The following is a 23,466-nucleotide window of genomic DNA, read 5'->3' as shown; positions in this document are numbered from 1 at the left end:
ACATGGAATCTAGGGGTGCAGATTGGGGCGGCTCCAGGGGGGCTCTGTGGGGCTGGATTCTGCGATTGGTTTGAGCTGAGCATGAAACCCCGGGGCTCTGTTCTTGTTCTCTTGTTGAAATGGCCCGGGAGCCCCTTCACCTGCTCAGGTCCCGGGGTGGCTGCCGTACCCCATTCTGATGTCTGCAGGTGGGTGCGGGCTTCGCTAGGATCTGTGCAGTGCTCATGGCGATCTGTGGCTCATGGAAGTCCCCGGAACCCGATGGCGAGTCGCATTTATGTAACTGAACAGTCCCGCGTCCCCGGCCCATACCTGCTCTGTCCCTCCTATTTATAGCCGCAGACGTCGGCCCTGGCCAGACCCGCGTCTGCTGGCCGCTTCCTGCGTCTGTCCTCTGAAGGTGCGCTCTCAGGCGGCTGCCGTCCTGGACCCTGCCTTCCCCCTTCCCCGCCAGTGCAGAGTCCCACCTGGTCCCCCAGTCCTCCTGGCATCTCTGGCCCGGACTCCTCTAGCCGGACAAATAGCACCAGGTTGGGGAGGGTGGGAGAGGCATTCGGTGCGGGTTCTGAGGAGGTGGATGAAGCCCGCTACAAACCAGCAGGGACAAAAGCCAGCTGAGGGGCAGGGGCTGGGCGGGGGGGGGGGGGAGGGGGGAATGGGGGGTGCTCAAGGAAGAGCTGGGAAAGGCAGAGAGCCAGGGAGGCTCCGCCCAGGGCCAGTGGTCCTCCCTCCCTTTGCTCTTCCCCTCCTTCCTCCCTCCCTTCCCTCCCTCCCTTCCCTCCCTCCCTCTCTTCCTTCCTCCCTTCCTCCCTTCCTCCCTTCCTCCCTCCCTCCCTCCCTCCCTCCCTCCCTCCCTCCCTCCCTTCCTTCCTCCCTCCCTTCCTTCCTTCCTTCCTTCCTTCCTTCCTTCCTTCCTTCCTTCCTTCCTTCCTTCCTTCCTTCCTCCTCTTATTCCTTCCTCCTCTTATTCCCTGCTTTCCTCCCCCCCATCTCTTTTTTTTCTTTGTCGTTTGGCTTTATCTGCAGATTTCCTTTCCACACTCAACCTTTAGTAATCCCATGGCCACACACACACACACACACACACACACGCACACACGCACACAAACACACACACACGTACACGCACACACACACACAAAACTCAAGGCCAACTGGAATGGGCCCCTTCATGGGTCAGCTGTGTGTGGGGGGTGCTGGGCCCCTGGTTGGCTGCAGTAGGGTCAGGTGTGGGCCGGAGCGTGGGGTGGGTGTGATTAGTCACAGCTGCAGGAGCTCTGCCAGTCCCCCCCAGCCCCATGCCCTTGTCCCCTGCTGCTGTGTCCGTGGGTGGAGGGGGCTGACCAGGGCCGGAGCTGCGGGCCTGGACCCCCGGGCTGCCCCTCCCACTGGGTGGAGGCCCTGGGCTGGGGCTGTGTGGGGCTTGTGGTCCATGAGAGCTTCTGTGTGTGTGTGTCTGTCCCTGGGGCTCGTGGCCTCTGTCGGCTGACCCCGTGTCCACGGCATGGCGTGGGGCTCTGTTCCACGCCCCTGCCCCTCACTTGGAGCACCTCAAAGTGGGCGTCACTAAGGGACATGGTCAGCCCGGTGGCGTCTGGGACTTCAGCAATGTCCGCCGGCCCAGCCGAGCCTCTCCCATGCTGAGCCGAGCAGGTCTTAGGCACGGGTCACCTGGGCCTAAGCAGGAGCTACAGAAGGCGGAGGACCAGGGCGGCCTTCTTGGCTTCTTCGTGCCTGAAGGGGCGGGTTGTACCTCCACCATCTCTCTGCAGCATTTCAATTCTTCCTCTACCTTCTCTTCCTGGAGCCGTCGGCCTTTGGAAAGCAGAGCTCACCCGCCTCTATTTTCTTCTGTCATTCCTTCCAAAGCAGAGGGGACGGGGCACCCTGGCTGCGGCAGGGCCCGACCAGGCCCGTGGCGCATTCTCTCCTCCCCGCTCTGCCAAGGGCATGCTGGGTAATTTGTTTTGTCTCTTCTTGGAATCTTGCTGGAAAGGGACAGAAATCATCTTCGACGGGCCGAGGAGTCTCTGTTTCCTGGAGTGTGTCCGTGAGCCACAGTTCTGGGGGGCTAATTGGGGGCTTTGGGCCCGGAAGTGTCACTAGGATCCATGGAGTCCCATTAGGAGCCATCAGAAGGTGACAGATGACTGGAGAGGCCTCGAGGCTTAACTACCGGCTGCCTGGGCCCCGTCACTCCCGCCCTCGAGCCCGGCTGGGCTGGGAGGGGCAGGGCTTTGCAGCCGGTGAGCAAGCTAGTTCAGCCACTGCTGGACAGATGTGCAGCCAGACCCAGGGCTCCGGGGTCCTGCAGACAGTTGTTTTTCAGGGCCTGGTGATGCCGTGGGAAGGAGCTTTGGAAATACAGGGGCCCAACAGGGTCCAGACCTGTACCACCCCCTCATAGAGCTTCCCCCAGGGACCGGGGGACACACACTGCACGCATGCTTGATGGTGCCGGACGGGAGGATGGCCAGTGGGCAGAGCAGGTGGTGGGGAGCAGGAAGCGTTCTTCTCACTCCTCCTCCTCCCCCTCCCCCTCCCCTCCTCCTCCCCTCCTCCCCTCCCCCTCCTCTTCCTCCTCCCGACCCTCCTTCTCTTCCTCCTCCTCCTCCTCCTCCTCCTCCCTTTCCTCCTCCTCCTCCCCTCCTCCCCTTCCCCCTCCCCCTCCTCCTCCTCCTCCTCCTCCTCCTCCTCCTCCTCCTCCTCCTCCTCCTCCTCCTCCTCCTCCTCCTCCTCTTCCTCCTCCTCCTCCCTGTGGGCCATCGAGGGAGGCCACCCATGCCTGGAAATCACTAAGCTCCGTGTTGATTTGCTCCATCAAACCTCAGGTTTTAGACCTCTCCAATAGCACCCCTCACCAAAGAGGGGTCTCCCCCCCTCCCTCCCTTACCACACAATTCCAGCAGCCGAGAGTCCTATCTCTGGGACCCCCCCCTCCCGGTCCCCCACAGGTGACACTAAGTGCTTTAGTGGGTGGATGGAGCTGGCTTTTTCTCCCAGTGTTTTAGCGAGCCTTGTCTTTGGTGGCCGAGAGACAGCTTTGTGATTCAGGCCTGATAGGAAGAGGGTGTCCTGGGGTTTCAAACTGGGGCTGCCTCTGGTTGAAGGCCGTCAGGGAAAGTGAACAAAGCATCCCAGAAGTGTGGATTAGCATTCTGATGGAGCTAAGTGTGAGATGGTGTGGAGGTCTTGCGGGAAGCGTTGGTAACTTGTCCCCTGGGGGAACCAATGGCCCTTCCTGCAAAGCAGCCTCAGTGTCTCTATTCAGCCTGCAGGCTTGAAAAGGAGCCAGGCCCGCTCCCCAGATGGCCCTGGCCCAGACCCCTTCTTGGCTAGGGACTGAGTAAGCACCTGACAATGAGTTGAAGTCACTCATCTTCCGCAGGCTCCAAGGCCCGGATGAGTGTGAGCAAAGTGGCAGGAATTGGAGTCCAGAAGTGGCCCCACAGAGGCCAGCCCCTTTCCACACGCCTAGGTTCGTCAGCGTCTGGGCCTGCGTTAATGCCTGCAGTTACGTGTGCCTGAGGTATGGGAAACGAGATACCGCATCTTGTTGGGATGGTGGGACACATTCCCTGGTTGCCCGTCCCGGCTGCTTAAGGACCCAACAAATGTTGACTTTTTTCCCCCTCCTAGAAATTGTACCAATTAGACAAAACAACCTGTATCGCCTGTAGCCACAAGCAGCTTTGCTGAGTCCCTGAGCGCGCTTTAGGGAGGGTGCACTGTCTCATAAGTCAATGTTTCCACCCTTCCCTCCACCTCTGTTTAGTAACTGCACCTGATCTGCTGTTTTCTTAGTTAAGCAAAGAAACCTTTGCTACCAAAGATACATTTCTTGGATATCTGGAAACACAAGCCCTCTCTCCACATCCATATAGCAGGGAACACCTGGATTTATGAAGAGGCGTGAAAGCTCAGTAAACCCATCCTAAGTTGAAAGTATTGTAAGTCAAAAATGCACATAAAGTGAGGTGCTGCTGGCTCACGCCTGTCATCCCAGCTACTCAGGAGGCTGAGATCTGAGGATCACGGTTCAAAGCCAGCCTGGGCAGGAAAGTCTGTGAGAGTCTTATCTCCAGTGAACCACCAGAACACCAGAAGTGGCGCTGTGGCTCAGGTGATAGAGTGCTGGCCTTGAGCTGAAGAGCTGGGGGACAGCGCCCAGGCCCCGAGTTTGAGCCCCATGACCGACAAAAAAAAAGAAAATGCACTTCATACATTTGACCAGTGGCACACTCTAGTGTAACCCAGGCGCATACCTTAGCCGATAGCTGGGCAAACACCAGGCCTATTTTATAACGAAGTATCATGTAAGTTACAGATCGCTGGTGACAGCACACTGTGTATGGTTTCTGCGGAACGCATATCACTTTCATGATATAAATTGTACAGTTGAAAAATGAAGTCAAGCTTAATGAAGTCAAGCTTTCAGTCTTTCTCTCCCCCCCCCCCCCCCCCGCCCTTCTTACAGGGCCTGTTCAAGGTGTTTGCATTTGCAACCGAGACGCTCCTTACAGTGCTGTTTAAAGATTCAGGGAATGGGTGCAGGCAAACAAACCCACTGTGCACCCAAACCCTAGTGCATCTCCAGAGCCCAGAACCGGCATTGTTTGGGAGTGGGCGCCCTCTGGTGGCTGTTTGTGTTACTCACCTGTAGGACAGGAGATTGGGGGCCAGATGCTGACTCCCCCTCTCCCCTTCCTTCCTACATATGGTGGGCAAGCTCAGGGGAGGGGGGCTGGGGCCAAACTTTCCCCCTATCCTTTGCCTCTTTTGTGACCTTGGAGAGGCTGGGGTAGCTTGGTATGGGGTGGAAAGGGAGGCTGGGTGGTGACACCCCCCTCCCTTGTGGGGTCTTGATTCCCTCTCTTCCCAAGGTACCTCTGACCTGAGGGTCCCTGAGGTCACGTGGGCCGCCGTTCCCTCCCCAGCCCCCCCCCCCAGCATAGCCACAGAGGTCCCCCAGCTCATATGAGGTAATTTTTATTTCCATTTTAGGTAAAAATAGTAAATACAAGATAATCTTAATAAAGGTAAAAATACATCATTTGGATTCTGTTGTTCTCTAAACAGCGCTACCTACAGTACGATGTTCGATTTAGGATTTTTTTTTCAACGTTTTCTTTTTTTTATATATAAACAAATAGAACTATTTGCTATTAGGCTATCTGGGTTCTCATCTGGCACTTAAGAAGAGATCACAGGTTACCTCCCGGTTCTGGTTGGTTGGATGGGTGTGTGTGTGTGGGGGGTGGACAGGGGTCAGGGGGAGAGGAGAAGGGGCTTGTGGGATGTTGGAGGTTTGACTTCCCAGGACACACAGCTGGAGCTGGGTCCTGTGTAGTGGGAGGACACACACACGTGTGTGTGTGTGTGTGTGTGTGCCCGCGCACGCATGGAAGATGGCCTTTTCCTGCTTTGGCCACAGGATGAGTCTCACTGAGAGCCTGGACCGAGGTCTCGTGTGTGCTGGGGGCAGCGGGGGGGTGGGGGGGGGAGGGCGGCGCTTCCTCCTTTTGGGAGTTTTCCTTGCTCAACATTTTAGTTTCACAACAGCTTTGGTCCAGGCGAGCCCTGGTCTGGAGATGTCAGGGGTGGTCTGGGATCCAGCCAGTGGATCCTTTGGGGTCCTGGGGAAGTAGGCTGGGATCCATTTCCAGCAGGGCTGGGGGGGCCCTCCCCCGGGCATCCAGCCTGGCCCCGGATGCTGGTAGAAACCGCTGATGCCCGTCCAGGCTGCTAAATGTCCTTGCCCTTGTTTACCCTGTGATCTTTGTTTAAGTTCTTTCCGAATTTCTCACTGAGCTGTTGGATCAGATCTGCCAGCTCGCCAGTGGCTTGGGATTTCTCCTCGAGAAGCTCGTAGCGAAGGCTGGAGATATCCTGCTTGATTTCCTTCAGCTCACCTGCAAAGCAGAGGCGATTTGGCCGAGTGTAAGTGAATAGGAAGAAGGGCTCACCCCGCACACAGGCCCAGCCGCCCCCCCCCCCGCTGGGAGGTGGACTTGGTGGTGGAGGGAGATGTCTGACTTAAGTGCCACTCTCATCTTCCATTTGCGAAGCCTCAGGAGTGGAGATTGGGTCTCAAGCTCACGTCACGTGCTGGAGGTGAGCATGTTGGCCTCCAGCCATGACAAGCCGATTTCAAGACCAGGCAATTCCCTCGTTAGCTGGGACATTTGTTTTCCTGCTGCACGGTTCTGCTCTGTCAATATTTGCAGAGGAGGGCAAACCCCAGGCGCTAGAGAGGATGGCTCCACACGGCGGTGCAGACACAGCCTGGCAGCTTCCTTCCCGTGAGCGGGCTGGTGGAAGGGGTCCACGGAGGAGGGGTCGCGACACGGCCCCCTCCCCTAACAACGCATCAAACACACCAAGCGCAGACTTTCATTTCTTTCCTGGGACTTGAACTCAGGGCCCGGGTGCTGCCGCTGAGCTTTTCTGCTCAAGACTAGTGCTTTACCACTTGAGCCACACTTCCACGTCCTACCTTTTGCTGGTTAATTTGGAAAGAAGAGCCTTACGGACTTCTCTGTCTGGCCTGGCTTCAAAAGGCAATCCTCAGATCTCGGCCTCTAGAGTAGCTAGGATTCCAGGCCTGAGCCACCTGTGCCTGGCAGACTTTTTTCTTTCTATGGTTACATGTGGTTAGAAATCCCTGACCCCCACGGCTGGGGGAATCTTCTTATTAACCCACGAAAGGGATAGTGTAGATTCTGGGCTTTACTCAGGTAGAAGTCCAGTGTACTACTTTTCATCTCTTGTTTCCCGGGTAGGCTTTCCATAAAACGTGGAGATGGCAAAAGTCCAGCTTAATCCATACGGGCCAATACAAACACCCCTCTTTTCTCTGCATTTGGTGCCCAGCTAACTCCCCTCATTCTAGCACTGCTCGAACTGTGTGACTCTTGTGCATCCCACACACCTTCTCTACCAGTTCTGTTCCTGTCAGCCACAGCCACATGCTGTTTGGCACGGCTGGCGCGCTGACTGGCAGTCATGTTAGAGACCCACACGTAGCGGTGGGTAGTGGCGGGTTGCTCATTCCCCTAGTCAGGAGCCCGCCAGGTTCTTGGTGAGGTTCAGGATGTACCTCCAGGTGGCCCACGGTGAGGCAGCCCCTGTTGGTAGCCCCTGTAGCTCAAGCTAAGGGGGTGGGGTGGGGTGGAGTGTCTTTAGCCATGAAGGAGGCTGTTTCTGGGGAGCAAATATTCATTCTAGGAATCTAAAAGTTAATGACTGGGTATAAGGCCGTGTGCTTTTTCACTTACCTGCAATAGCTTAAAATAGACTGGAAAATCGCCCAGATGGTGGATATAAGGTAATTTGGAAAACGGCAGGGTGTTTGAAAGTTGCTCGATGCTCTTATGGACAATGCGGGCTTTATAACCTACTTGGGTTCTGCGATTCAGTAGGTGTGGGTGGGGCCTGGGGAGCTGCATTTTTATCAGTAGGTACCTGGTACCTAGGTGTGTGTGTGTGGGGGGGTTAGTTAGAGGAACACCACAGGTTGTCAAGAGTCTGAGGACTTGAAACAGAGACAAGTTGGGGCCGGCTGGAACTGAGCCAGCTCTGTAAATGAGCACAAGCTACTCCGTATATGCGGGACGAGGTGCAGGGGCTGGGGGTCAGTCCTGAACTCAAGGAATGCAAGGCTGGCTCGATGGGGCCAGCATGGAGAAAGGGTAGCATTTCCATCCTCCATGTTGTCCTCCATATCTCTGTATGCGACGTGATGTGGCAAACGGGAATTAAGGTCCCTAATCAGCTGGCCTTAAACCAAGGAGCTTTTCCTGGATTATCCCTGGGAAGCAGTCTAAGCACGTGAATCCTTCACAGTGGAGAAGGCAGGCAGAAGACAGACACCAGCAGGAGGAGCAGCAGCTCCAGGGCTGGAGACTCAGGGCTGGCTCTGAGTGGCGGCGCCACAGGCAGGGGTTACAGAGTAGCCTCTGGGTTTGAACTCAGGGAGGCCTGGGATTTCTAACCACATGGGTAACTTTAGAAAGAAAAGAGTCTGCCAGGCACGGAAAACGGAGACCCCATCCTGCCTCTCTCATGGGTGAATTCTGCCTAGATGACTGAGCATCTGGAAAGGAGCACAGTGCTCCAGCCCCTGTGGCTGCTCGTGTTGGAGATCCCTGGGTCTGACTTGTAGCCCGCAGAGCCTAACCGGAGCCTTGGCTTACCTTCATTGACTTCGTCGTTCTCTCTGTCCACCTGGGCCTTCAGGACGTATCTTTTTATGAGCCGTTTCATGATCTTCTGAAACAAGAAGCAAGAAAAAGGCTCAGGGGTGTCTTGGTCCAGCGCAGAAGCCGCCTCTAAGGCGTCGATGTAGGGTGAAGCCTGCCCAGTCCACCCTGCCCAGTCATAGCGTCTTTCCTGGACCTCAGTTCTGTTTCTGGGAGGGGATGGAGAGGTGTCCCGGCAGGTCAGCTCAGGTGGAGCTCTGGGGGACCTCTTGGATGTCACACGCGAGGTGCACTATGCACTAGCGGTGCTGGGCGTGGTGCGGGAGTCAGGCCGGGCTGCCGGCCAGGTCTCCTGAATCTTGGCCCTGCGCTGGGCCACACCGGGAGCCTCCAGGCGGCCCGCACGCTCTGTTCTTTAAGCCAATGAGGCGTGAACATTTAAGAGCCACCAAGAATAGAGCCGAGTGGAAGAAAGACCGCAGGAGGTAAACTTTGGATTTTGCCAGCTAGTTGTTCCAGGGTGCTTGAGAAATCACAGGATTTAAAAATATTCTAGAAGTGGAGACGGCTGGCTCTGGGGAGAGATGCGCGCTAGCCAGGGGGAGGCGAGGTCGCCCCGCTGTCGGGCCCTGCGTCCGTGGCGCTGGCTCTCCAGCTCACAGGCAAGCCTTTCCTAGCTGGCACAGACCTGCACCGGGAACTGAGATCTCAGGAGCCCCGCGTGGCAGGGTGACCTCATGAGAGATGAATGACCGAGGGGGGCTGACTGGGCTTTATCACCAACTGATGGAAAGCTCCATTTGCTCTGTGGGGAGACTTTGCCAAGACAGCGTCTCTGAGCCTAGGTTTACGAGGCTTTACCCCTACAAGGCCCGGTCTTTCCTGCTTTCCCAGTGACCCTGGGACAGCTCATCAAGCTCAGGCTCTGCATTTTGGGGGTGTAGGGATGCCCCCATGGACAAACTGCCTCTCTGCTTCTCCTCAGACGGGGTAGGTTTAGCAGTGAGTGGTTAAAATTCTCGGGGACACCCCTCTTCCATTCAACAAAGCCCAGTTGATCTGTTATTACCATCACTACCTTACTGTGGGAATCAGTGATGCACTTTCTACTTTGAATTGGAAGAACAAAACAAAAACCAAGTGTTGTTTTCAACCATGTCTCATAGGACACACACACACACACACACATCCTGCAGCTACCTAAGTATCTGTCATTCTCACTGAATAAAAAAATACTCAGGGGCGTTTGTCTACTGCACATTCGCAGGCTGACGTGAGTTTGAAAAAGATCTAGGCAGATAAATTTTAATCTTTGTTATATAACATTTCTTCTCTATCACTTCCTCTTATAAAAGTTATATAAAGCTTTCCTGTCCATGGACTCTGTTATGGAATGGGTAGATTATATTTTGGTTGTGCTAGGGCTTGAACTGAGGGCCTCGCACTTACAGGGCTGGGGCTCTACCGCTTGAGCCACGTGTCCAGACTTAGTTACAGTTTGCTGCCTTTTGAGAGCAAGCAGAAGTGCGTGAGACTGGCATTTCCTGCACTGACAGGCAGGCGAGGCTGGAGGGGGGAGACTGAATCCCCGAGGCCACACAGGCAGGAAGGGGCAGATCTAGAATCCAGAGCTGGGGCTAGGTCTGAACTCGAGATATCAAGGGCAAGGCAGTTCTGAGACTGAGATGCATTAGCCAGCTCCCCTGCAGAGAGGGCTTGGGCTGTTCTCTTTGTCCCAGCATCTGCTAGAGCAAGACTGTTGGCATTTCTAACAGAAGGTTTAACTTAATGGCTGAAGGTGGCTCAGTGGTAGACTGCTTGCCTCCCATGCATGAGGCCCTGGGTTCGATTCCTCAGCACCACATATACAGAAAAAGCCAGAAGTGGCGCTGTGGCTCACGTGGTAGAGCGCTGGCCTGGAGCAGAAGCAGTTCAGGGGCAGCGCCCAGGCTCTGAGTTCAAGCCCCAGGACTGGCAACAACAACAACAAAGAAGTTTAAAATGGTTGGAAAACAGCCGTGGAGGCTAGCTGTTTCCAGAGCAGATGGACGTGAGTCCCCCCGCCCCCCTTCCCATGGAGGGTGGGGGAGAGTGTGTTCCTTTGTGAAGTCTCGGCCGGTCTTCTGCAGCCTCCCTGGCTCACAGAGAGCTTTGCCCTGAGCCTCCTGCCCGTGGAGATGGGTATATTCAGTGGCAGTACTCCAGCAGAAGAGGACTCGCGTGGATGCAAACCAGCCGCACAGTGGGTAGCCAAGGGTTGTTGCCAAAGTTCCCAGACGCCAGGAGGCCCGGCGTTCTCTGGCTGCTGGTGGTGAGGGGAAGCCTGGAACGTCTTTCCAGGGAGAGGCGGTGTTCCTGTTCAACCAGGGGGAACCAGCACCGCCAAGGAAGGGACATGAATGGTAGGTTGAAGATGGCTGAATAGAATGAATGGAAACAGCCTCTTTCAAGACCCAGGCACAGAGACGCTGAGCAGCGAGTGGGGGACAGTGGACCAGTACTGCCTGGCCTCAGAAGAGAAGAAGGAGCGCAGACAAGCTGTCTCTGCTACTGGCTTTGACCTCTACAGCGAAGACTCTCTAGATGGCAAGAAACGAGGACACTTGGGTAGAAGCTGCTGAGTGTGAGGTCGCCCGCCAGCCCTCCAGTAGTCTGACTGCGTCCCGCTGTTTGGTCTCCTGTCCAGGCTGGGAAGGACATTGCAGCCATGAGAAAAGGAGCTTCATGAAAAACAACAAGGCAGAGGCCTGGGAACCTGGGCAGAGCAAGGCCCCGAGAGTCTAGGAAGCTCTCTCCAAAGAGAGAGGGGGGGGCTGCGCAAAGGACTGCGTAGAGCAGACAAGCCTCAGACAGACACGGGGGAGAGAGAATCCGCTGGCCAGGAGACCCTGGGAAGGCGCAGGAAGGCAGCCAGCCGGCTAGCGTGTGTGAATGAAGGACGGCGCGCCGCCATGTTGGGATCGCACAGCAACGCTGGCGGTGGGAGGGCCCACCACGCGGTCAGCGAGAGGGTGCTTGGCAGAGGGGGGACAGGGGGCTCCTCATGGTCACCACACGTCTGCAAGGTGTTGGAGGGAAACAATCTGGAAGGGCCTCCCCCCCCCAAACCTGGGACACCATGCCCAGTTCTCAGCCCAGCTCGTCCATCCCCTTCCCCGGCGCTGCTAGCCAAGGCCGAGTTCTCTCCCCAGGCCCCAGGGCTCTGGCAGAGCCTGGCAAGGCAGGCTTCGGAGTGCCAGGAAGAGGGACAGGCAGCCACCCGGCTTGTGTGCTGAGAGCCAGCTGGTGACGGCCCCTTGGCGGCCCGGGCCACAGTGTCCGTTCCTTCGTGTGTCAATGGCGCACAGGTTCACTAGCACTTTCTCCTGGGGCCATGCAGAATCTGCACCTGTCGGTCGCGGCGTCTAGCTGGTTTCCAGCGTGTTCCCTAAGGGTGGCGCAGGAAGCCATCGCCCACCGGGGACAACCTAGCCGGACCCAGCGAAGGGTCCCTCCTGTCCCCTCGGCCCGTGCCTCTGAGGCCCGCCCACACGCCTTCCCTTTCTTTCTTTCTCCTTGTCTGTGATTTGAATATGTCGCCCGGGGCTTTTCTCTCTGGATTCAAGCTTTCCAAGGTCGTCGGTAGCCTGAAGCTGCCAACTGTGTGTCAGCTCCGGCTGAAGTTGCTGGGGAGATATTTGAAGCAGGGAGGATTTAGTCTCTGCTGATAGAAGAAGCTGGATCGCTCTGAGACCATTGGAAAATGGCTTCTTCATCCTGCCCGGCACAGGAGATTCTTGTATCCGAAGTCTTCATCTCAGCAGCCGAGATCGGGCCCTAACCCATTAGGATGCTCTATCTTTCCCGTGACCCACATAATCTATTCTTCTCTTGGAAAAGCTGAGAAATTAAAAAAAAAAAGTCCTTCCAGTGACCAAAGGATTTGGGCTGTAAGATAACGGGAGGGGGATCCAACTGGACGCTCCCAATTTGGTGCGCGATTACGTACGCGCCTTGCCAGGTTCTAGTCTGTGTCGGCTGATAAAACCAGAAGTGCTTTGAGGAATGAGGCATTTCTTAATTGTGCAATTAAATCCTCCTGGCTGCACCGCCAGCTTTCTGAGACACAGACGAAGGGACTGAATTAGAGATCTGTGTCTGGAAGCTGTTATGTCTGTAATTGCTCCCCCCTGGGAAACGGCCCCGGGAACACGCCACCTCCATGCTTCTGTGCAGAGGGAGGCTCAGGTCAGCTCCCAGTCCATGTCTATTAAGAAATGACCAAGATAAACCAGGCCATCAGAGGCTCACACCGGTCATCCTGGCTACTTGGAAACTGAGAATAGGAGGATCACTATTCTAGCACTGGGAGAAAAATCCATGATACTGAAGAGTCTGCATGCGATGGTGCATGTCTGTCATCCCAGCTACAAAGGTAACAAGAGGCTAAAGGAAAGGTGTGGACCCAGGTGTAGGCCCCTGGCAGGAAGCAAGATCCTATCTTAAAAAAATAATAGTATAATCCGGGTGCCTGTGGCTCACATCTGTAATCTTAGTTTCTCAGAAGGTTGAGATCCGGTGGATTGAGGCCAGCTCAGGCAGAATCAGCAAAAATCCAGGCTGGTGGCATGGCTCAAGGGCTAGAACACCAGCCAAGCAAGCAGGATGGAGCACAAGGCCCCGAGTTCAAATCTCACTATCATAAAACACACACACACACACACACACACACACACACACACACACACACACGGGTTCAGAAGTAGAGCACTTGTCTAGCAAATGTAAGTTCTTCAGTTCAAACCCTAGGACCACCAAAAACAAACAACAAACCCCTAAACAACAGGAGATCAGTGGAGAGTGAGGAAGGCAGGAAAAGAATGGCCAGCCCTTCTGCAGTCAATGCCTTGTGATGACCGCTTACCACGGGCTTGGGAGCCCGTTCACATGGATACAGACGCTTGGCACTGATTTCCAGGGGCCAAGCAGGGACTGCAAACGTCAAAGGTCGTTTTCTAATTCCCCCAACCACATACTTGGCAGCCACCAGTGCCCAGACCAGGTGCGAAGACGCCCATATCCGTCTACCTGAGTGCATGCTGCTCCCTCCCGTGCCCAGCCCAGCGTCCGGTCTCGGTGGCTATCTGCCCACAGCGCACCTTGGACGTGTGTCTTCTCCACCGTCCCGCTGACCCCCAGGTGGAAGCCACCCCCCTCCTACCCGTTGGCTTTCCTAGAGAACTTGACCCTTTATTGCCCATCTGTGCCGTGGTCAGCTCTGCCCTGCTTCTCACCTCTACGCTGCCTGCTGGCTGCCTGTGGGACCTTTCCAGACAGATGCTCCTCATCTCTCTGTTCCTCCTTGTGAAGGTTCCCTTCTAAAGCAGGGACTCTAGTTTTTCTCCACTTCTGAGGCCTGTTCGTTCCTCCCTGGCTCCTTTCTCAATCGGACGGTGCGTCTTTTGTGTGTGTGTTCTCTTATTCTTCATCTCTCTCTCTCTCTCCCTTGCTAGCCTGGACATGCCACTAAGCTAGGAACTGCGTCCGTGTCCTCCCGTAAGTGACAGGGCCCCTGGCGTATAGTGGACATTCAATACATACTTGTCATCTGTGCCCTGAGGGTGGAAGGCTGCCGGACCCAGCACCGTGGGTGAACCCCGGGCTGCGGTGTCTCTGGGGGGGGTGGTGCTCACCTGGTATCTGGTGGGCTTGCTGAAGGTGTTGTTTGATGTCAGGTTTTCAGAATTCTTCATGCCAGCCTGGTAGCGAGTCTTCTGGAAGGGGAGGGGGGGATACCACATACGTATCCACACATAGCAAGACTTGCATGAACTATACATCGGTAGGGAAAACCTTCTAGAAGTTGATGTTCTTCCTGATGTCTAGCTTTCTAGAACATTCTTCTTCCTGGGAACTGTAGTTCCGGAAGGTGTTCTCTAGGGCTGTGGAATGTTGTCTGGCGCACTCGGTTTGGGGCACTGAGTTACATTATGTGGGTGTCTTTCCCCTAGGCCTGTACTAACCAACATGGAGAGGCTCCAGGACCCGAAGAGAGTGGGTGGGAAACTTTCCTCTCGCAAATCCTTCTCCAGATGCTTTCTGAGTAGACAGATCTCACTTGAGTCCACTAAGGGGTTACCTCCTCTTGGGGCTCAGGGGTCAAACTGTGCCAAGTGTCCTCCAGTAGTCCTCGCCCAGGGATTCCGGTACTACAGGCAGGCCCTGCTGTGGGGCCTTGGCCAATGCGCCCCAGTCATTCTGCTAGGCAGTGGCCCCCCAGCTGCTGTCCCAGGGGCTGCCGTCCGAGTCAACACCCACACCCCCCGCCCGCCTCTAGTCCCGCCACCCAGATGTCACCTACCCTGAATTTGGAATTCAGCATGCCCATTTCAAGGTCGTTTTCACAGCTTTTGGCCTTAGATTTGCAGAGTTTTATGAGGCACATCTTGATTCTCATTATGAGATAATAAAAGGATTTGGGACTTGGCACTAGGTTAAAAGGAGCGGGTAGAGTCCTTCCCTCATCGAAGTACGACAGCCAGAGCTTTGCTCGGGCAAACTTCCACTCCACGTCCGCGTCCTCCTGTGGGACAAGGGGACAACAGCACAGGGTCAAAGGCCACGCTTACCCACCGAGTCCTGGGGGAGGAGTGGAGAGGCAGGCTGTGGGTTCTGAGAGTGGACCTCTGGTGGAGTTTTTTGGGGGTGGATGCACACACACACACACTACAGCTGGCATAAGAATACAGGCTTGCTTTTGCTAAGATGGTTGGTTGTGGGGCTTGAACTTAGGGCCTGGACACTGTCCCTGAGCTCTTTTGCTCAAGGCTGGTGCTCTACCACTTTGAGCCACAGCGCCACTTCTGGTTTTCTGGTAGTTCATTGGCAATGGACTTTCCTGCCCCTGCTGGCTTTGAATCATGATCCTCAGATCTCAGCCTCCTGAGGAGCTAGGATGACAGACATTTGCCACCAGCGCCCAGCCCCTGAACATTCTTGATTCTCTCTGCACCTTAGAGTTCATGGTGGAGAAGCCTCACCCTGAGCCAGCCATCCTCCCACACTCTCCACTGTTGTTTGTTTTTTTAACCAATCTATTCTACTCAAAGCCTACCAGAGGACTTTCCTCACCACCACTTCATCTTGTGATCTGTTAGCTTTTAGAGTCCCACTAGCAGATTCACCACCCAGCATGACCTCCGGGTGTTTGTTTCTCTGTCAGAGAATACAGTATGAGCGCATACCCAGTAGGAATGCATTGGGAGACACAAAGGCAAACCCCTGAAGTTCAGTCCAAATGCTCTATCGGCCACATGAAGCGGGACAGGTGACATTAGTTCCAGTGGTATGCTTATTTACCGTAAGTAATCATTATAGAAGTGATGGCTGGAGTGTGGCTCAGGGGGCATACATGTGCGTGGCATGTACAAGGCCTTGGGTTTAATCCCCAGACCAGTGGAAAAAAATACTATCGATTTCCTTGCTCTTGGCCTACTGAATTTTGGAAAGCCGGTGTGAACTTTCAACTCAACAGCACGTGTCTGCCTGAGCTAGTGTCATTTCAGGCGCTCCACACTTACAAATGCTCATTGGCTACCATATTGGAAAACAAAGTATTTCTATACAAGGGGGTTCTTATTGGTTGGAATGCTGCTGGGGGGGGGGGTCGGCGGCTGTTAAAGAGATACAGTGGACGTGACTCATGGGACGCAAAGCGAGACTCTGCTCTGTCTGAGCCACGTTCTTGTCCCTGGTGGGGTAAGAATAGGAATGGGATTGGAGGGCTGGGAAGGTGGCTCAGTGATAGAGCGCTTGCCTCGCATGCATGAGGCCCTGGGTTCGATTCCTCAGCACCACACAAGCAGAAAAAAGCCAGAAGTGGCGCTGTGGCTCAAGTGGTAGGGCGCTAGCCTTGAGCTGAAGAGCTGAGGGACAGCGCCCAGGCCCAGAGTTCAAGCCCCACGACCAAAGGGAAAAAAAAAAAAAAAGAAAAAAAGGAATGGGATTGGTGTCCATTCTGGAATGTTCTGTGGTGTTTTCTATAGACAGAGTCTTTGAACCTCTACCCTCAGAAAACAGCTTGAGGCCAATTTGTTTTTTTAAATTTTAATATTGTTTTTGTCAGAGTTTGGGGGATAGATTCAGAGCCTCACACTTGTTCGCAGGAACTCTATCACTTAGCCACACCCTCAGCGCCCCCTCTTTTCTTGGCTTTATTTTTCAGATGGGGTCTTTTTGCCTGGGGCTGACTTCAGACCGGGATCCTCCAACTTAATGGCTTCTCCCTCTCCTGAGTGCTATCCCCTAACTTTCCTGTTCCAGGCTCTCCCACTTAAGCCACACCTCCAGTGTGGCCTTTTGGTAGTTGATTGGCGATCAGCGTCAAGGGGGAAGCCCACTTCCAATGGGCTGGCCTTACCTCGATTTCCTGGTAGGAGTTGTTGATCATGGCTATGAGCATGTTGAGCAGCACTACCACCATGGTGACATTGTACACGCCGTATAGGACGTAGCCGATGTTCTCGATGAACTTGTGGTCGTATTTCAGCACCACCGAGATGACTTCGGAGAGGCCAAATATGGACCAAAATAAGGTTTTGAAACTTTCTTCGACCCTAGGAGGAAGCAGACGACCCTTTCTCGTGAGGTTGGATCAGCTCATGCTTTGTGAAGGGAACCTGCCCTCAAGTCCCCGGGGCTTAGTGGTCTCCCTGCAGAGGGGCTGGGATGGGGTGTGCGCGCTCCCTCCGCAGTAATGAGATAGTCGTGAATTCCGAGACGACGCACGGGAGTAGTACACACAGCAGTTTCTTTTCTTGATCTAGTCCATTTATTGGGACTCCTGGCTGAGGGACTTTTTTAAAAAAATCCTGCTGTAATTAACCAAGCATCTAAAATTAGACATCAGGGCAAATGCCTGTTCGTTCTTGAACTCTGTCAGCCTCCGAAAGCGCACTGTTTTCTGGTGAGAGCCTCAAGCATGTCTCCTCAGCCCAGCTCGAAGGGGAGCGAGGCAGTGATCTGGAGTCTGCAAGCCTTCCTGCATAGGACTTGCGGGACACGCACTACATACACAGCAGCTCTGGCTGGCTCCTTTCGCTCCTGGGGCTTGAACTCTGGATCTGGGCCCTATCCTTGAACTCTGGATCTGGGCCCTATCCTTGAACTCCGGATCTGGGCCCTATCCTTGAACTCTGGATCTGGGCCCTATCCTTGAACTCTGGATCTGGGCCCTATCCTTGAACTCCGGATCTGGGCCCTATCCATAGGCTTTTTTTTTTTTTTTTTTTTTGCTCAAGGCCAGCACTCTACCACATGAGCCACAGCACTACTTCTGGCTTTTTCTGTGATTTTTTTTTTTTTTTTTCTGAGATAAGAGTCTCACCGCCTTTTGTGCCTGGGCTGGCTTCCAATCATGACCCTCAGATCTCAGCCTCTTGAGTAGAGATGTAAGGATGTGGATCAAAGCCAGCCCAGGCAGGAAAGTCAGTGAGACTCTTATCTCTAATTAACTACCTGAAAACTAGAAGTGGAGCTGTGGCTCAAAGTGGTAGAGCACTAGCCTTGAGCCAAAAAAGCTCAGGGACTGTGCCCAGGCCCTGAGTTCAAGCCCCAGGACTGACAGAAAAATAAAAAGACCAAAGCCCAAGCTCATCGCTTCATCCCCATTTTGTGACTGTATTTGGTTTCCAACATGGAGTCAGAAAGCTGGATTTTGACCAGATGGTTTTAGCACCCCGACATATCTGACAATACCAGAATGACTAAAGTGCACTTCTTAGTTTGCCTGGAAGGTGTTGGTGATATAATGAGAAAGGGATCCCTCCCTTTTTATTTAACCTTTCAGGTTTTCAACCCCCACCCACAAATGGCCAGGATTCACTCCATGTCATTCCCGCCCCCCTAACCCCCCCCCCCCCCCGCCGCCTCCAGTGTCTCTCAAACACTGATATTTAGTTGACAAGAGGTATAAAAATACTAGTACTCCTCACTTGTGCTAAAAAATCCACTTCTGATTGGCATGAATTTAAAGTTCTTCTGTGTGAGGACAAGGGTGTGTGTGTGTGTGTGTGTGTGTGTGTGTGTGTGTGTGTGTGTGTGTGTGTGTGTGTGTGTGTGTGTGTGTGTGTGTGTGTGTGTGTGTGTGTGTGTGTGTGTGTGTGTGTGTGTGTGTGTGTGTGTGTGTGTGTGTGTGTGTGTGTGTGTGTATGCACAGTAGGGGTTTGTGTGTCTAGCTCATTCTTTATGCATCTCAGTGGGTTCATTGTCTTTGTTTTCATTTCTGTGTGTGTGAGTGTGTGTGTGTGTGTGCGCGTGTGCACGTGCATATGTATATCCATTTGTGCCTATCCTGGGGCTTGAACTCAAGATCTCAAGGCTGGCACTCTACCACTTGAGCCAAACCTGTGTGTCCAGCATTTTGGTGGTTTATTGGAGGTAAGAGTCTCACAGACTTTCCTGCCTGGGCTGGCTTCGAATCACAATCCTCAGATCTCAGTTTTCCTAAGTAGCTAGGATTACTGGCGTGAGCCCTCGGTGTCTGGCTTGCTCTTATTTCTTTTACAGTTGCGAGTCTGCAACATTTAATTCGTTTCGGTGTTGGCAGGACTTAGGTTGGAGGGTTTTTGAAGCAATAACCGGTTCGGACTACTGCTGCACAACTCCAGCTCCTGCCGTTGTGGAGAGGGGGGAAGTGGCTTCTTCCTGTGAGACGCAGCATCTGTTCTGTGGGAAAGGGCACCATGCATGGTTTTGAATGCCATATTCTCTCAATACAGAACATTTTTTTGGGGGGGGTGTTTATCACCCTGGTGGAAACAAGCAGTAGCACAGAGATTACTAAATCACCACATGAGTACCAAGTCTTCAAATGGAAGGATACAAGTAGGATGTGACCTTTCTAGAGATGTTGCTTTCCGGGCAGGATTTGGTTAAAAGCAGAGACCAAGGTCTGCAGGGGAAAGCTGGGCAGGCAGGTACCAGCCCGGGTCTACTCATGTGCCATAAACAAGCTAAGAAGATAATACCAGGGCAGGGAGATACTTTCCCCAAACGTCTCTTCCATTTCTTACCCTGTGACGCCCACAGACAAGTTGGCTGACACTTAAATGAAGCAAGCAATTAAAGATCACAGCCAGGGAAAAACCGTCCACATTTCCATGAGAGAAAATGGTTTAAAACTTTGCCATCGGGGCTGGGAAGGTGGCTCAGTGGTAGAGCGCTTGCCTTGCATGCACGAGGCCCTGGGTTCCATTCCTCAGCACCATATAAGCAGAAAAAATCGGAAGTGGCGCTGTGGCTCAAGTGGTAGAGCACCAGCCTTGAGCTGCAGAGCTGAGGGACAGTGTCTAGGCCCAGAGTTCAGGCCCCACAACCGACAAAAAAAACAAACAAATAAACAAATAATAAACTTTGCCGTCTATTTCTCCCCCTCTTTTGCTTCTCAGTATGAATTTTGCTTCCGAGCTTTGGATTTATTTTCCCTCATCCCGTGGCTCCTTCACTTAGACTTTCTCCTCAAACAGCATGTGTTCTGATAAAAGAAGATTTACTGACCTCTAAACATATGTCCTAGCCTTCTACCTGACTCCAGCTAAGGACAGTTAACCCCGCCTGTGATGATGGTGTTTGATCTCCTGCCTGTTTTCTGTATCATCTTCCAGTTACATTTCTGCCCGATTGATCAGGTATTAACCTCTAGACTTGAACTTGGCCATGATGTGAAGGAGACTCCAGTTAGCAGAGGTCCAGACTCATGGGGATTGTCCGACTGAAAACTGCCCATCTAGAGAAATAACCAGTTGCTCCGGCTTGCTGGAAAGATATCTTAGCCAAAGTAGTTGTGTGTGCCTGTCCTGGGCCTTGAGCTCAGGGCCTGGATGCTGTCCCTGAGCTGCTTTTGCTCAAGGCTAGTGCTCTACCACTTGAGTCACAGCTCCACTTTTGGCTTTTTGTGGGGAGGATGTTTATGGGAGGTAAAGAGTCTCATGGACTTTCCTGCCTTGGCTTCAAACCACAATCCTCAGATCTCAGGCTCCTGAGTAGCTAGGATGACAGGCTCAACATAGGCCTTTCTAACTATTTCTCCCAAGCTCTTAAGTAACATTGTTGTAGTTCTCAATGATCCTGTTTTTCTGAAGCAGAATGAGTTGAGAGAACAAAGTTCTTTATGGAAAACGTGCGTATAGCAGCTTGAATGACAGAAGATGGGGAGAGTCTCTGGGAGTCTTGGGTCTTGCATTTGTATTACTTATTCACACCATGAGCAGGATTCTAGCTCCTCAGGAGGCTGAGATCTGTGGATCGCTGTTTGAAGCCAGCCTGAGTAGAAAAGTCCCCATGAGATTCTTATCTCCAATGAACTACTCAAGAAAACCAGAAGTGGCACAGTGGCTCCGGTGGTAGAGCACTAGCCTTGGCACAGAGAGGCTCAGGGACAGCGCCCAGGCCCTGAGTTCAAGCCCCACAACCAGCAAATAAATAAATAGAATATAGGGCAAGAGACTGAGGAAAGATTTTGTGTTTGCCAATGTTAGACACAATGGATGATACCCTCCTCATGTAAAGAATCCTTATCAATCAACATGGACGCAACAGAGAGGAGAAAAGGGAGGGTAAACATTTCAGTGAAAACTTGAGGCTATTTATGGTGCTAAGAATACCACAGCTGACCCACGCTGCCATGCTGTTGTCATTTTTCAGGTTTCCTGTGTGGCAGGAAATAAATGAAATCTGGCCCTCTCTGCCCTGGTACTTGTCTTCCCGTGACCTTTGTATTCTTAAAGAGAAGATGGGCGGTGGAAACAAGTCAATAGTATATTTCTGATCCTAAGGCTCAGGCCCTGGGGCTGGCCCTAAAGGTCCAGAACGGTTATGGCACTCTGAGTCAGGCCTTAATCACCACCCACAGTGTACAGCAGCTGTGAGACCCAGGGCAGAAGCCTTGTCATGCATGGAGAGATGGCTTCCACTGATGCGGCATGGGAAGCCACTTGCCTCATAAAAACACCCCCTACCGTCAACTCATTCGTTCCAAGGTTAATTCTGAGGTTCCTGACGGACAGGCAGGGCAGCCCGTGGCTCCCCCATCCTCCCGCCCTCCCTGGTTCTAGAGGTGGCGGCCGTGTCAATCACAGGAGGCCCCACAAGTAGCTGAAGGAGTCAGAGCCAAAGCACATGCTTGGGTCCAAATCTCTGCAGTTCAGCGCACTGGCTGTAAGCATGGTGTATTATAAATCCTGTGGATGCTTCCATGTACCCTAAACAGTGGCTATTACTTCGATTTGTTTTTCCTTTTCTTTTTTCTTTTTGTATTTTTTTGTTTCTTTGTCGGTGGTGGGACTTGAACTCTGGGCCTGGGGGTCACTGTCCCTGAGCTCTTCAGCTCAAGATGAGCACTCTACCACTTGAGCCACAGCGCCACTTCCTGTTTTCTGGTGGTTCACTGGAGATAAGAGTCTCATGGAATTTCCTGCCCGGGCTGGCTTTGAACTGTGATCCTCAGAGCTCAGCCTCCTGAGTAGCTAAGATGACAGGCGTGCGCACAGGCACCGGCTGCTGCTGCTGTTTTTTGGACATTAATATGTACCAGGTGGTGTTGATATGGTGTTTCTATCTTTTCAGAGGTCTTACTCTAAAGAATAGATTTGGTGAGAGACTGCAGGAAAGCTTTAAGCACGCATGTCCGTGTGCCCGTACCTTGCCCGGAGCACAACCCTCTTGAAGAAAGTTAATAATGGGGCTGTGTGTTGATTTTCCTGAACAAGCTTCCCTTGCCTTCCTATCTATCTGCAAGGTGGTCACAGACACTTGATTTCATGCGAATTCTGTCTGATTTCTGCAGCCCTTGCGGTCTTGTGATTTGGGGTTCTTGGCTTATGGTGGAAGGGGTTGCAGTTGAGTTGAGAGGCCAACCTAGTAGGGAAAGTGCTTCTGAGGAAGTAAAAGAAGAAAGCGCCGGTGAGTGGTACTGAATAGACGGTGATTCACCCTGCTCTTCTCTCCCTGGCTGAGGGTGTGTGTGGGGTGGGGGGTGGAGAGTTGAGGCTGATCTGTCATGCAGAAAGGGGGCTAATGTAGTCAGTGCTCTACCACGTCTGTCTCGCTTGGATAATGAGACTTTAATAACAGGTTGCCTGAAGAGGCCGTGTGTGTATGTGGGGCTTCAGAGAACAAACCGATCAACAAGACCAGGGGTTAGGGCGATGGCGATGAAAATTACTGCTTCTTTAGGCTGCCAGATTCCCTCCCCACGTTAGCTACCTATGTGCACATAGAAGGCTAAAATTAAGCAGGAGGATCAGAGCTCGACAGGCTGTTTCTCAAGTTCAGAAGACAATAGCTGGCATTGTCTCCAAAGGAGAGATGTCTCCCGCCTGCCACCCTGGCGCGGTGGATGGAGGAGGGTGCTTGGAATGGGGACAGATCTTGTGGTGGGAGGCGGGGAGGGGGCAGGATGTGTTTGTCAGACACCGGGGTAATCAGACGAGGCTTGAGGAGGGTCAAGGGTGTTGGGCAAATGTCTGAGGACATCTGAACTTCCTCTTGCCGTGGCCTTGCAAGGCCTTTCTCCTCTAAATCACCCCTTGGAAGAGCCAGGGCTGATGGCTCACTTCTGTCATCCTAGCTACTCAGGAGGCTGAGATCTGAGGATCGCAGTTTGAAGCCAGCCCCGTGCAGGAAAGTCCGTGAGACTCTTATCTCCTTTGCCACCAAAAAGCTGCAAGTGGGGAAATAGCTCAATTAGTGGAATGCCAGCCTTGAGCAAAAGAGCAAAGACACAGTACCCAGGTTCTGAGTTCAAGCCCTAGTAATGGAAGGTATGTGCACATGGGCATATGCGCACGCTCGCGTGCCCATGGGCACACACACACACACACACACACACACACACACACACACACACACACACACAGAGCACACTGAGGTTAGAAACTGTGTCTTCACCCTGAGACTGTGCATAGAACCTGACCCCACAAAAGGTGCTCACCAGATCCAATGTCTGTTCCATGAGTGAATGGATGAGTACATCTCTGGTTCACATTTTGACTCCGTTTCTTGACCCTAGTGTTGATGGCTGCTGATATATCTGTTCAGGTTCTGATAGATTTCAGAAGCCAGGCCAACCTACGTTGGACCCTAAATTTAGAGTCAACAAATAACTTAGCCTCTCCACAACTCTTCTTTATTGGGAAAATGACAATCTCCACTTTACGGTGTCATTGAGGATTAAATAAATCATAGTAAGATGATCATGATACTTGCCAACTGGACAATACATGTTATT

At 53.1% G+C, this 23,466-nt stretch overlaps 1 protein-coding gene across 1 annotated transcript in view; it reads right to left on the bottom strand.

The window, feature by feature from the left end:
• Positions 1 to 5,097: 5,097 nt before the first annotated feature.
• Positions 5,098 to 23,466, bottom strand: part of LOC138809383 (short transient receptor potential channel 7) — a 119,560-nt gene continuing 101,191 nt past the window's right edge. Inside the window, exons 8-12 of the mRNA XM_069995897.1 lie at positions 16,600 to 16,795; positions 14,542 to 14,763; positions 13,874 to 13,954; positions 8,196 to 8,271; positions 5,098 to 5,912 (exon numbers count right to left, since the gene is read on the bottom strand). Of these exons, the coding sequence (XP_069851998.1) occupies positions 5,746 to 5,912; positions 8,196 to 8,271; positions 13,874 to 13,954; positions 14,542 to 14,763; positions 16,600 to 16,795 (742 nt within the window). The 3' untranslated portion in view covers positions 5,098 to 5,745. The remainder of the gene's footprint in view (positions 5,913 to 8,195; positions 8,272 to 13,873; positions 13,955 to 14,541; positions 14,764 to 16,599; positions 16,796 to 23,466) is intronic.

Source organism: Dipodomys merriami, unplaced genomic scaffold (assembly GCF_024711535.1).
Source record: "Dipodomys merriami isolate MVZ:Mamm:240054 unplaced genomic scaffold, mDipMer1.0.p SCAF_496, whole genome shotgun sequence".
Lineage (NCBI taxonomy): Eukaryota > Metazoa > Chordata > Mammalia > Rodentia > Heteromyidae > Dipodomys > Dipodomys merriami.
This window is presented reverse-complemented; position numbering and strand designations above follow the sequence as displayed.